This window comes from Geotrypetes seraphini, chromosome 5 (assembly GCF_902459505.1).
Source record: "Geotrypetes seraphini chromosome 5, aGeoSer1.1, whole genome shotgun sequence".
NCBI classification, from domain to species: domain Eukaryota; kingdom Metazoa; phylum Chordata; class Amphibia; order Gymnophiona; family Dermophiidae; genus Geotrypetes; species Geotrypetes seraphini.
In genome coordinates this window covers 151,742,038-151,756,837 of record NC_047088.1, presented here as the reverse complement: position 1 = coordinate 151,756,837, position 14,800 = coordinate 151,742,038, and the positions used below count along the sequence as shown (strand labels likewise).

The 14,800-nt window shown below is 45.1% G+C and overlaps 1 protein-coding gene across 1 annotated transcript in view; it reads right to left on the bottom strand.

Moving 5' to 3' along the window:
- Window positions 1-263: 263 nt before the first annotated feature.
- SUMO1 (small ubiquitin like modifier 1) overlaps window positions 264-14,800 on the bottom strand; it is a 49,327-nt gene continuing 34,790 nt past the window's right edge. The window contains exon 5 of the mRNA XM_033947100.1: window positions 264-1,123. Within this exon, the coding sequence (XP_033802991.1) occupies window positions 1,055-1,123 (69 nt within the window). The 3' untranslated portion in view covers window positions 264-1,054. The remainder of the gene's footprint in view (window positions 1,124-14,800) is intronic.

The window sequence follows — 14,800 nt, the reverse complement described above, 5'->3', positions numbered from 1 at the left end:
CAGAATTAAGCTGCCATCATTACTGGAACTTCCCTTATTTCAGAGATTTGTAAATTGAATTCTAATGATTGATAATTTTCTACTGTTTTGAAGATGAGATTGTTTATTGTATTGAATTGTTCTTTCTTGTTAACAAGTTTTGGACCCTATATTTTGGAGATAATTACGGTATATAATATTCAGATTAAATAAGATGAGGAGACCCAGCATAGTATCCTGTGTACCTACTTATAAATGTATGAAAACAACAAACCAGCAAACCATTCTTGTTTTAAAAACATTATTTTATTGTACTGAAGCTGATACATCCAAATGCCCTTCCAAAATCCATGTCCCAGACCACAGCACTGCAAATAAAAATTGCAAATTTAAGAACTGGTCGTGTAAGGTGTATATGCTGGAATGAGTAACTGGGTATGGGCTGCTAAAGCTAAAGAAAAAAAATAAAACAAAATATTTTTCCTAAGCTCCTGCCAAGATTTCAGAATCACATCTGTTTTTGTTTGACTTCACTTTAAAAATGAAAATTCACATCTGGAATAAACTGTAATATACTGGATATTCCTCACTTGGTTCAAACGAGACAAGACATAGGCTCTTTTATCTTTCACTGTTGAAAACTGTTTTACCACTGTCCACATCTCCAAAGAAAAAGACAAAAAACAAACCTTTTCCCATCTTCCCCAGTAAACATCAGGGTTGGGCTGCAGGGCATGCCCAATCAACATGGCTGGTATGGCACTCACAAAGTTGCCATGGGCAACTCAGTGACTGTAATGCATAGTGCTGGTGAGTGCACAGATGCACATACATGCGAGTCTGCTGGGGAAGGTAGGGAGCTGCAGCAAGCACATGAGAACTGAGTGGAAATGAATGAACAAATGGAGGGAGTTACACTACAAGAAGGGTGGCAAACAAACTGCCAGCAACACAGTGCCAGTTTCAGTTCAGTGCTGAACAACACGTTACAAAAAGAACTATTATTTAAAAATAAAGATTAATGAAAAAAAACCCAGAATCCAGAGCAAAAAAATTAAAAGAACATCAAGACGATTTAGACTTTCGAGTGTCCCCCTGTTTGTTCCTGATAGACTTCAATCACATCTTCCTCCTCCATTCCCAGCTGTAAAAAGAGAAATAAAGATCTATTACACATGAACACAGTTTTTTTTCTCCAAGAAATATAACACATTACATAAAAAGTCTACCATAATTAAGATCACTCACATATTCATCCCAACACAGAGCATCCCTCATTTGTCTCCATTTTGCTCTGGAACTATTCTCTAGTCCAGTGTTCTTCAACCTTTTTACACCTATGGACCGGCAGAAATAAAATAATTATTTTGTGGACTGGCATTGGTCCACAGACCGGCGGTTGAAGAACACTGGGCTAAAACGTGGGCCAGACCCTGCCCATCTCTACCCGATCTCAACCCCAGACTCTGCCCCCATAGTCCTAATTGTAACACTATTTTTTCCATTCATTTTTCATATATACACACAATATAATCTTATTAACAATGCATCGATCGCAACGCGGACTGGCAGTTGAAGAACACAGTTTTGGGCCTGATGCATATGCCGGCCCTGTGGACCGGCAGGAAATTTCTGTTGACCGGCACCGGTCCATGGACCGGTGGTTGAAGAACACTGCTCTAGTCTATACTATAGTAACCTACAGCTACTGTATGCAGTACCATTCACCTATGCTATTGCATTATAAAACCAACAAGAGACACTTAAGTAGTCTGTTATTTCAGTTCTGGAAACTGAGATCCCCAAATCACAAACACCACACAAACGACCAGACCACCTAGGTTAGCCCCTAGTAAACATGTTAAATTGATGTTTACATTTTTCTAATTATTTTCATTGGGCAGAAAACTGACAAGAGGAATAGAAGTTTCATTGCAGGTTTAATACAAATTAATTAGAAGACAAAACAGAGAGGAAAACTGCATTATTTAATACCAGCAATGCTACTTGAACAGCCACATTCAAACTCCTTTTTTCTACCCTGCAAGTCAAACATCTCCTTTGAGTATTAACCATCAGTCCCAAAACACTTGACTTCCAATTTATGTACCTGATCTACTCCTTTGATTTCCCGGGGTGATGTGGTAGTTACTGATGTAGTAATGTTTCCCCTGAGGACTACCACTCAAGCCAGGTGCACAAAAAAGCAATAGCTTCCATTTAAATCACTACCCCAGCACAAATTCTCTTATCACAGCCATTCACCAAAAGCTCATCTGTTCACCTTCTACTTTTCTTTTCCTATAACTTTTACAACTGTTCTATCGAAAGAATAAGGAACTTACAGTATTGCTATCAGAAGATCTACTACTATGTTCAGCTCTGAACCGCAGCTGGTTTCCTACAGCCAATTCTGCCATGTTTGCTGTAGACAGATTATATAGATATATGCAGATCTAGCCCTCCACCACAAAACTCAGAAATTAATATTTACTAGAAAGTGTGGTTTAAATCAGGATGGTAGTATTTATCTACACATATGTTTAACTTATTATTCATTTATTTTTATCATGGCAATAACATCATGCCAGTTTAACAGACGGAGGAGAACCCAGCACCAGGGAAGGAGGTCTCCGTGCAGACTGAGGCCATCCCACAGCAGTACAATACGGCCTCTACACAGATAGAGGAAGTCGGCCAGCAGGAGGACGACTTCCAAAAGGCCTTTGACAAGGTACCCCATGAGCGGTTACTTAGGAAGCTGTGGAACCACGGGGTGGAAGGGGACGTACACAGATGGGTCAAACACTGGTTGGCAGACAGGAGACAGAGGGTTGGAGTGAAGGGTCACTACTCGGGCTGGAGAAAAGTCACGAGTGGAGTTCCGCAGGGGTCTGTACTTGGACCGCTGCTGTTCAATGTATTTATTAATGACCTGGAAACGGGGACGAAATGTGACGTTATAAAATTTGCGGATGACACTAAACTCTGTAGAAGGGTCAGAACTACGGAAGAGTGTGAGGCCCTACAAAGAGACCTAAGCAAACTGGAGGAGTGGGCAAATAAATGGCAGATGAAATTCAATGTAGGGAAATGCAAGGTCATGCATATAGGGAGAAAGAACCCGATGTTCAGCTACCAAATGGGGGGATTAGTATTAGAGGGAAGTAACCTTGAAAGAGATTTGGGTGTACTGGTGGATACAACAATGAAGTCAACGGCGCAATGCGCAGCAGCCGCGAAGAAGGCGAACAGAATGTTGGGTATTATTAAAAATGGTATTACGACCAGAACGAAAGAAGTCATCCTGCCGTTGTATCGGGCAATGGTGCGCCCGCACCTGGAGTACTGTGTTCAGTATTGGTCACCGCATCTTAAGAAGGATATGGCAATACTTGAGAGGGTCCAGAGGAGAGCGACACGAATGATTAAGGGCATGGAAAACCTTTCATACACTGAAAGATTGGAGAAGCTGGAGCTCTTCTCCCTGGAAAAGCGGAGACTCAGAGGAGACATGATAGAGACCTACAAGATCATGAAGGGCATAGAGAAAGTGGAGAGAGACAGATTCTTCAAACTTTCAAAACATAAAAGAACAAGAGGGCATTCGGAAAAATTAGAAGGGGATAGATTCAAAACAAATGCTAGGAAGTTTTTCTTTACTCAGCGGGTGGTGGACACCTGGAATGCGCTTCCAGAGGATGTAATAGGGCAGAGTACGGTACTGGGGTTTAAGAAAGGATTGGACAATTTCCTGTTGGAAAAGGGGATAGAGGGGTATAGATAGAGGATTATTACGCAGGTTCTGGACCTGTTGGGCCGCCGCGTGAGCGGACTGCTGGGCACGATGGACCTCAGGTCTGACCCAGCAGAGGCATTGCTTATGTGCTTATCATGCAGGAACTAAGGAGCCTCAGGGAGGAGGTGCAACACCTGAGAGGCAGAGTTTTGGAATGGTGCAGGAGCTGTCCCAAATCACCGAACAGGCCCGTGAAAGATCCCTCATTGAGACACCAGGGCCGTCGACGCTGAAACCAACTGTTGGAGTCTAGGAGATAGCTGGAGACACGGACTCCTGGCAGTTAGTGACCTCCTCCACAGGTAAACGTAGGAGACCCCCTCCCCCATTTACAATCTCTTCACCTTCTTACTCTTTCTCTTACCAGGGTAGCTCCACATCGACTCCACAACTCAACCTGAGGAACAGATTCCAGGTCTTGCAGGAAGAGGCTACCAACGTGAAGCAGGACCAGGTTCATCACATGTCTCCATCTCCGGGGAAAATGGATCGACCCCCTCAAAAGAAGCGCAGAGTAATAGCCATTGGGGATTCCATGCTGAGGGGCACCGAGGGACCAATATGCAGACCAGACATGCAGTCGAGGGAGATCTGCTGTCTGCCTGGAGCCAGAATACGAGATGTAACCGCCTGCCTTGATAGACTTCTCAGGCCCCAGGACCACTTCTCCATGCTACTTATCCATGTCGGAACGAATGATACCGCCAAGAACACCCCCGAGGACATAGTTAGAGACTTCGGAGCTCTGGGGGAGAGGCTGAAGCGGACAGGAGCACAGGTAGTATTCTCTTCAATTCTTCCTGTTAGGGGCAAAGGAAGGGACAGGGACGAACGTATCCTGAGGACAAATAGTAACATAGTAGATGACGGCAAATAAAGACCCGAATGGTCCATCCAGTCTGCCCAACCTGATTCAATTTAAATTTTTTTTTTATTATTTTATTTTATTTTTTTAATTTTAATTTTTTCTTCTTAGCTATTTCTGGGCAAGAATCCAAAGCTTTACCCGGTACTGTGCTTGGGTTCCAACTGCCAAAATCTCTGTTAAGACTTACTCCAGCCCATCTACACCCTCCCAGCCATTGAAGCCCTCTCCTGCCCATCCTCCACCAAACGGCCATACACAGACACAGACCGTGCAAGTCTGCCCAGTAACTGGCCTAGTTCAATATTTAATATTATTTTCTGATTCTAAATCTTCTGTGTTCATCCCACGCTTCTTTGAACTCAATCACAGTTTTACTCTCCACCACCTCTCTCGGGAGCACATTCCAGGCATCCACCACCCTCTCCGTAAAGTAGAATTTCCTAACATTGCCCCTGAATCTACCACCCCTCAACCTCAAATTATGTCCTCTGGTGTTACCATTTTCCTTTCTCTGGAAAAGATTTTGTTCTACGTTAATACCCTTCAAGTATTTGAACGTCTGAATCATATCTCCCCTGTCTCTCCTTTCCTCTAGGGCAGGGGTGCCCACACTTTTTGGGCTTGCGAGCTACTTTTAAAATGACCAAGTCAAAATGATCTACCAACAATAAAATTTTAAAAAAACACAACGCACTGTACGCATAGAAAATGTTAATTATCATTCCTATTCCAGGGTTTTTCAAAGAGGTCAAAGCAGATGACTCTATGCACTATCACCTCAGTAACAACCATACAAAAATAGACAAATATACCCCCCTCCCTTTTTACTAAACCACGATAGGAGCGCAGGGAGCTGCGCTGAATGCCCAGCGCTGCTCTCGACACTCATAGGCTCCCTGCGCTAAAAACCTCTATTGCGGTTTAGTAAAAGGGGACCTTAGTGTAAAATATAGACAGCAGATATAAATTGAGACACATTTCGATCACTAAATTTAAAATAAAATCATTTTTCCTACCTTGTCTGGTGATTTCATGAGTCTCTGGTTGCACTTTCTTCTTCTGACTGTGCATCCAGTCTTTCTTCCCTTCTTTCAGCCTGTATGCTTCCTCTCCTCCAGACCTCATTCCCTCCCCCAACTTTTCCTTCCTCTCTCCCTGCCCTTTCTTTCTCTCTGCCTCCCTTTCCTTTTTTTCTGTTTCTCTTCTTTCCTTCTGTCTCCCTGCCTGCCCTTTTTCTTTCTTTCTCCCTGCCCTCCCCCAAGACACTGCCACTGCCATCGGGGACCCAAACTGCCATCGGGGACCAGGACCCAAACCGCCACCAATAACACGCCCAAAAGCCGACGCCGCCCCAACCTCTCCCTGCTTCGGCCGACCAGCATCGCGAGGAACTGTTGGGGGAAATGCTGCAGGGTCCTGCCTTCGCGGAAACAGAAAGTAGGCAGGACCCGGCAGCAAGAAGAGGAAATGCTTCACTAACCTGTCTCCCGCCTTAGCCCGTAGCGAACGCTTGCTTCAGGGCTCTCAACATGTGCGTGCAGGCTTCCCTTCTCCCCCCCCCCTCCCCCTCCCCGGGCATAACTTCCGGTTTCGGAGGGAAGAGAAGAGAAGCCTGCACGCACACGTTAGAGCCCGGAGCATAAGTTCGCTAGGGGCTGAAATCTCCAAGCCGGTTTTTTTTTAATGTTCAGCAGCGGCAGATGACAGCTGGGCGGACCGCCAGTGTTCTCCCTGGGCGGCCCTAGGGAGAACACTGGAGAGGAAGGCTGATCGGCCCGTAGACCAGGACGGCAACACGAGTGCGATCGACTCGAGTTGCCTTCCTGAGCTACTGGTCGATCGCGATCGACGCGTTGGGCACCCCTGCTCTAGGGTATACATATTCAGGGCTTCCAGTCTCTCCTCATACGTCTTCTGGCGCAAGCCTCCTATCATTTTCGTCGCCCTCCTCTGGACCGCCTCAAGTCTTCTTACGTCTTTCGCCAGATACGGTCTCCAAAACTGAACACAATACTCCAAATGGGGCCTCACCAATGACCTGTACAGGGGCATCAACACCTTCTTCCTTCTACTGACTACGCCTCTCTTTATACAGCCCAGCATCCTTCTGGCAACAGCCACTGCCTTGTCACACTGTTTTTTCGCCTTTAGATCTTCAGACACTATCATCCCAAGGTCCCTCTCCCCGTCCGTGCATATCAGCTTCTCTCCTCCCAGCATATACAGTTCCTTCCTATTATTAATCCCCAAATGCATTACTCTGCATTTCTTTGCATTGAATTTTAGTTGCCAGGCATTAGACCATTCCTCTAACTTTTGCAGATCCTTTTTCATATTTTCCACTCCCTCTTCGGTGTCTACTCTGTTACAAATCTTGGTATCATCTGCAAAAAGGCACACTTTTCCTTCTAACCCTTCAGCAATGTCACTCACATACATATTGAACAGGATTGGCCCCAGCACCGAACCCTGAGGGACTCCACTAGTCACCTTTCCTTCCTTCGAGCGACTTCCATTAACCACCACCCTCTGGCGTCTGTCCGACAGCCAGTTTCTGACCCAGTTCACCACTTTGGGTTCTAACTTCAGCCCTTCAAGTTTGTTCAACAGCCTCCTATGAGGAACTGTATCAAAGGCTTTGCTGAAATCCAAGTAAATTACATCTAGCATATGTCCTTGATCCAGCTCTCTGGTCACCCAATCAAAAAATTCAATCGGGTTTGTTTGGCACGATCTACCTTTTGTAAAGCCATGTTGCCTTGGATCCTGTAACCCATTAGATTCAAGGAAGTACACTATCCTTTCCTTCAGCAACACTTCCATTATTTTTCCAACAACTGAAGTGAGGCTACAAAGATGGTGCCGGGAAATGAACTTCGGATTTCTGAATCATGGAGAGGCGCTACAGGGACTCCAGGGACCAGACGGACTCCACCTGACCAGCAGAGGTAAGAACGTCTTTGGACACCGACTAGCCCGCCTGCTTCGAAAGGCTTTAAACTAGGTAAGTTGGGGGAGGGTACCCACTTATATACCAGAGCAGTAAGTAACAATCCTGATGTGGTGAGCCAAAACTCCGCGTCCAAGTCCGAGGTAAGTACCCTCACTGCAAAAGATTCGCTAGGAGACACTTTGACTCAAATGGGAAACTCTCTACAGGGGTTTAGCAAACACAAAGAGTGGAGAGCTATGTATGTTAACGCACACAGTTTAGGGAATAAATTTCTAGAATTGGAAACAGAAATAGTGAATGCTGACCTGGACGTGGTGGCTATATCCGAAACATGGTTCACAGACTCTCATGGGTGGGATATAGCTATACCAGGATATAATCTGCTTCGCCAAGTCAGAGAGAACATAAGAACATAAGAAGCGCCATCTCCGGATCAGACCTTCGGTCCATCAAGTCCGGTGATCCGCACACGCGGAGGCCCTGCCAGGTATACACCTGGCTTACCCTATAGCCAAAAAAATATATAATAGCAAATGGAATATAAATAAGACACACACCAAAAAGTATTCCAATAAATGCTCACTACTATGGAGAAGAATAGTCTAGAGATAAGACAATGTAGTTATTTGGAGAAAAGACCTCAGTTTCCTCATCAAGAGGTCTCTATGTCTGCCGTATACAACTTAAAGCAGCATAGGAGAAAACATCCCGGGTCAGAAAAACTCCACTACATGCTACTAGTTTAATAACTATTAATCGAAATCAAAAAGAACTAGTAGTAAGAAAAAACTTATCTCTTAACGTCTCAATTCTCCAGGTGAGACAAGAATCCAGTTGGATTAAGGGGGTCTTAATGGACGAAGATTACTGTGACATTTCTATATAATCCAACTGGATTCTTGTCTCACCTGGAGAATTGAGACGTTAAGAGATAAGTTTTTTCTTACTACTAGTTCTTTTTGATTTCGATTAATAGTTATTAAACTAGTAGCATGTAGTGGAGTTTTTCTGACCCGGGATGTTTTCTCCTATGCTGCTTTAAGTTGTATACGGCAGACATAGAGACCTCTTGATGAGGAAACTGAGGTCTTTTCTCCAAATAACTACATTGTCTTATCTCTAGACTATTCTTCTCCATAGTAGTGAGCATTTATTGGAATACTTTTTGGTGTGTGTCTTACCCTATAGCCAACCATATCTCTATATGCCTCTCTCAAGGAGATATGCATCTAGTTTGCCCTTGAAGCCTAGGACTGTCGATTCTGCAATAATCTCCCCTGGGAGAGTATACCAGATGTCAAACACTCTCTGTGTGAAGCAGAACTTTCTGATATTAGTCCTGAACTTGCCCCCCCTTAGCTTCATTTTATGTCCTCTTGTCCGTGTCAAATTGGACAATGTAAATAATCTTCTCTGCTCTATTTTGTCGATTCCTTTCAGTATTTTGAAGGTCTCGATCATATCCCCACGCAGTCTCCTTTTCTCAAGGGAGAACAATCCCAGTGTTTTAAGTCGATCCTCATATTCCAGTTTCTCCATACCCTTCACTAGTTTAGTTGCTCGCCTCTGCACCCTCTCCAGCAGTTTTATATCCTTCTTTAGGTAGGGAGACCAATGTTGGACGCAGTATTCCAAGTGGGGTCTGACCATTGCCCTATAAAGCGGCATTATAACTTTCTCCGATCTACTCGAGATTCCTTTCTTTATCATGCCCAACATTCTATTTGCCTTATTTGCCGCTGCCGCGCATTGTGCCGACGGCTTCAGGGTCCTATCTATCAGTACACCCAGATCCCTTTCTTGTTCACTTTTTCCCAGAGTTGCACCTGACATTCTGTACTCGTATTCCTTATTTTTACTGCCTAAATGCATTACCTTGCATTTCTCCACATTGAACTTCATCTGCCATTTCTCCGCCCAGTTTTCTAACCGACACAAATCGCTCTGGAGTTCCTCACTGTCCTCCTGCGATCTGATTGCCCGGCAGAGTTTTGTGTCGTCTGCAAACTTGATGATCTCACTGGATGTTCCGTTTTCCAGGTCATTGATATAAATATTAAAAAGGATCGGCCCAAGTACCGAGCCCTGGGGTACACCACTAGTCACTTTCTCCCAGTCGGAGAACTTCCCATTTATGCCCACTCTCTGCTTCCTATTTTCCAGCCATTTGCCTATCCATCTTTGTATATCTCCCTCTATGCCATGGCTTTGTAGTTTCCTGAGAAGTCTTTCATGTGGAACTTTGTCAAATGCTTTCTGGAAGTCCAAGTATATTATGTCCACCGGCTTTCCACTATCAATTTGCTTGTTCACGGTCTCAAAGAATTGGAGTAAATTCGTCAAACACGATTTCCCTTTCCTGAATCCATGTTGACTGGGTTTCATCAAGTCGTGTGTGTCCAAGTGCTGAACTATGCTATCCTTGATCAGTGATTCAATCATCTTGCCGGGGACAGACGTAAGACTCACAGGTCTATAGTTGCCCGGTTCTCCTCTCGATCCTTTTTTGAAGATTGGCGTGATGTTCGCTTTCCTCCAGTCGTCTGGTATCTGACCAGTTCTGATTGACAGGTTTGCAAGTTTTTGCAATAACTCTCCGATTTCAACCTTCAATTCCTTCAAGACTCTCGGGTGAATTTCATCCGGTCCAGGGGATTTGTCACTTTTAAGTTTGTCGATCTGGTAGTATATCTGATCTAAGTTCACTTCCACTGTGGTGAGGCTGTCCTCTATTTCTCCTGTAAACAGTTTCTCCGCTTCAGGTATTGTTGAGGTGTCCTCCTTCGTAAAGACGGACGCAAAGAAGGAATTTAGTTTGTCTGCGATTTGTTTATCTTCCTTGATGTACCCTTTTCTTCCCTTGTCGTCCAGGGGTCCCACTGCCTCTTTTGCAGGTTTTTTCCCTTTCACGTATCTAAAGAAGGGCTTGAAGTTTTTAGCCTCCTGGGCTATTTTTTCCTCATAGTCCTGTTTTGCATCCCTCACCGCCTTGTGACATTTCTTCTGTTTATCTTTATGTTTGTTCCAGGCTTCGGTTGTCTTCGTGCATTTCCATTTTTTGAAAGAGTCCTTCTTTTCTTTTATGGCTTCCTTCACCTGTATGGTAAGCCATGCCGGTTCTCCTTTGCCTTTATTTCTCCGATCTTTGGAAATCCTCGGAATGTAGAGATCTTGTGCTTCTGCAATAGTATTTTTCAATAGGCACCATGCCTGATCTACTGTTTCAAGTTTGTCCACCATCTTCTCGAGTCGTTTTGTTACCATGGTTCTCATGCAATCGTATTTACCCTTTTTAAAGTTTAAGGTGGTGGTTAAGGTTTTGGTATGTTTCCCTTTCCCGATGTCAAGTTTAAAGTTGATTACATTGTGATCACTCGTTCCCAGTGGAACCATGACTTCTACTTCTGTTATCGGTCCGGTGAGACCATTTAGGACCAAGTCCAAGGTGGTGTCTCCTCTTGTCGGCTCTTTTACCATTTGCTCCAGGAAGCAATCCCCTAGCACCTCCAGGAACTTGGCCTCCTTGCCGCAGTTGGAGGCTCCTAGTTTCCAGTCTATTCCTGGGAAATTGAAGTCTCCCAATATAACTACATTGCCTGTCTTGCATACTTGTTTGATTTCCTCCATCATTTCTGAGTCAGTGACCTCCGCCTGTCTTGGGGGACGATAGTAAAGGCCAATTTTTGTATCTGCACCATTCTGACCAGGAATTTTGATCCAGAGGGACTCCAGCTTCTCTTTCCTGTCTGTTGTAATCATTCCAACAGAATCTATTCCTTCCTTAACATATAGGGCAATACCTCCACCTTTCTGCCCTTCTCGATCCCTTCTATATAGTTTGTATCCCTGTAGTACTGTGTCCCATTTGTTTTCTTCATTCCACCATGTTTCTGTTATGCCAATGATATCCATGTTCTCATGTCTTGCTATCGTCTCTAGTTCTCCCATTTTGTTTCCTAGACTTCTAGCATTTGTATACATACATCTAAGTTCCCTTTGTGTTACCTTTTTGGACCTTCTACTCTTGGCTGTCCTTACAGTTTCATTTACGGTATCCTTTACTGCTCCTGTGTTGTCTCCCATGTTTGCTGTGTGGTCATCCCCTCCTGTGTCTGAGTTGTCCCTTCCTGCTTGTTCTCCTTTGTTGGCTGTGAGGTCGACCTCTCTTGTGTATGAGTAGTAGTCCTTTGTTTCTACGTCGGGGCATCCTGTTGTCCGTGCCATCGACCGGTGGTCGACTGTCGGCTTTCCCCTGTCCTTCAGTTTAAAGCCTTCTCTATTGCTTTCTTCATGTTGCCTGCCAAAACTCTTGCTCCTTCCTTGTTGAGGTGTAGTCCATCCCTTCTGTAGTACTTGCTTTTTCCCCAGAACGCCGTCCAGTTGCGCACGAAGTCAAAACCTTCGTCTTCGCACCATCGTCTCATCCAGGCGTTGATCACTTGCAATTCCCCTTGTCTCTTTCCATCTGCTCTTGGTACAGGGAGGATTTCAGAGAAGGCCACCTTCACCTCCCTGATCTTCAATTGTCTTCCGAGTGAGCGGAGCTGGCCCTTCATCTCTTCCCTGTCATACTTCCGCCCGCTCACATCATTTGTTCCCACGTGGATAAGCACAGCTGTGTCCACTCCCCGTGCGCCATCTATGATCCTGGAGATCCTGTTGGTCACATCCTTTACTCTTGCTCCAGGCAGACAGGTGACGACCCTGTCCTCTCTTCCTCCTGCGGTGTGGCTGTCCACGTGTCGTATAATGGAGTCGCCTACAATGATCCCCATCTTCTTTATTCGGGCGTTCCTTGGGGGGCGTAGGTCCACGTCCTTGGAGTAGGGCCAGTCATCTTCCTCCAATGATACTTCTTTGGATGGGGGGACATCTTCCTGTGCTCTCACTATTCCTCCTGGTGTGCGGTTGTCTCCAACCTCGTCTTCTTTTTCTTCTGTGTTTGCATGGGTGTCTTCTCTCCTCACATGGGTTTCCTGAGTACAGATTTCCAGCCCTGGGATCTCTACATGGTGCTGATGGGCTTCCTCTATGTACATTTCTAGATCCTTGACCTCGTCGTTTGGGCTGTACTCCACTAGAATCTTCTCCTGTGCTCGGATTCTGTCTTCGAGTTCCATCACTGTTCCCTCTAATAGTCTTACCTGACATTTCAAGCTATCCATCTCCATGCATCGATTGCAAATGTATGCCTGGATCCCCGAAGGGAGGTAGTCATACATATTGCAGTCGAGAGGGTAAGTTAGGAGGAGGGGTAGCACTTTACATCAAAGAGAACATCAAAATAACAAGAATCACAGATGTCAAGTACACCGGGGAATCCTTCTGGATAAACCTAGCCAGAGACGGAGAAAAATGCCTGTACCATGGTGTGGTATACAGACCTCCAAGACAATCGGAGGACAAGGACACAGAACTAATTGAAGACATTGAGAATATCACTTTACGGGGGGATGTCGTTCTGCTAGGGGACTTCAACATGCCTGATGTAGACTGGAGCATACTCTCAGCGACAACTTGTGGTAGCAGGAGGATATTAACTTCCATGAAGGAAGTACGGCTCAAACAAATGGTGCTAGAGCCCACTAGGGCCCAGGCTATCCTAGACCTGGTACTTACGAACGGGGAAAGCGTCTCGGAGGTCTCAGTGGGAGAAACGCTAGCCACCAGTGACCATAACATGGTATGGTTCAACCTTAGGAAGGGCTTCCCTAGATCACAAACAAAAATGAGGGTTCTCAATTTCCAGGGCACTGACTTCACACGCATGGGAGATTTTGTCCATCAGACGCTGCAGGATCAAGAAGTAACTAATAATGTGGAAGCGATGTGGTCAACCCTGAAACTAACCCTACACGAGGCAACTATCCGCTACATAAAATCAGTAAATAAACAACAAAGAAACAAGAAACCCCAGTGGTTCACTGACGAGGTCTCGTACCTCGTCAAGGAGAAAAAAAGAGCATTTCTTTCATACAAACATACGGGGAAAGGAGAAGCTAACATTGAATAGAGGACCAGGTTCGCAGCGGTCAAAACAGCAGTCAGGGAGGCCAAAATTCGAGTGGAAGAAACTCTAGCAAAGAGCATTAAGAAAGGGGACAAATCCTTCTTCAAGTATATTACTGACAGGAAAAAAAACACAAACGGGATAGTACACCTTAGAACATCGGACGGGAATTATGTGGAGACGGATTCTGATAAAGCCAAACTACTGAATGAATACTTCTGCTCAGTCTTTACTTGCGAGGCACCAGGGCACGGGCCACAGCTGTAAGCGAAGCCAAGCGCAGAAGACCCATTTCAGAATTTGGAGTTCACACCAGCTGATGTTTACAGCGAACTGACAAGACTCAAGGTGAGCAAAGCCATGGGACCAGACAAATTGCACCAAAGAGTGCTCAGAGAGCTGTCCTGGCGGAGCCATTAGCCCTGCTCTTCAATCTCTCCCTACGCACGGGGAGTGTCCCCCTGGACTGGAAAACAGCTAACGTCGTTCCTCTGCACAAAAAGGGTTGCAGAGCAGAGGCTGCAAATTACAGACCAGTGAGTCTCACATCGATAGTGTGTAAACTCATGGAAACACTACTTAAACGTAAATTAGACACGATCTTGGATGAGGGGAATCTAAGGGATCCCAGTCAACATGGATTCACTAAGGGTAGGTCATGCCAGTCCAATCTCATCAGCTTATTTGATTGAGTAACAGGAAAGCCAGACTCGGGAGAGTCTCTGGATATAGTGTACTTGGATTTCAGTAAGGCTTTCGACAGCGTCCCACACCGCAGACTATTAAGTAAGATGAAATCAATGGGGATAGGTGAGACACTAATTGCATGGGTCACTGATTGGCTGAATGGAAGACTTCAGAGGGTGGTGGTCAACGGCACCCTCTCTGAGACGTCGGAGGTGACCAGCGGAGTGCCACAGGGCTCTGTCCTAGGTCCTCTCCTTTTTAACATATTCATAAGGGACTTGACACGAGGGCTTCAGGGTAAAGTAACATTATTCGCCGATGACGCCAAACTATGTAATATAGTAAGTGAATGCAATTTGCAGGATAGTATGACGCAGGACCTGCTTATGCTGGAAAGTTGGTCCTCGATATGGCAGCTGGGCTTCAACGCTAAGAAATGTAAGGTCATGCACCTCGGTAGCAGAAATCCATGCAGAACTTACATTTTAAATGGAGAAACATTAG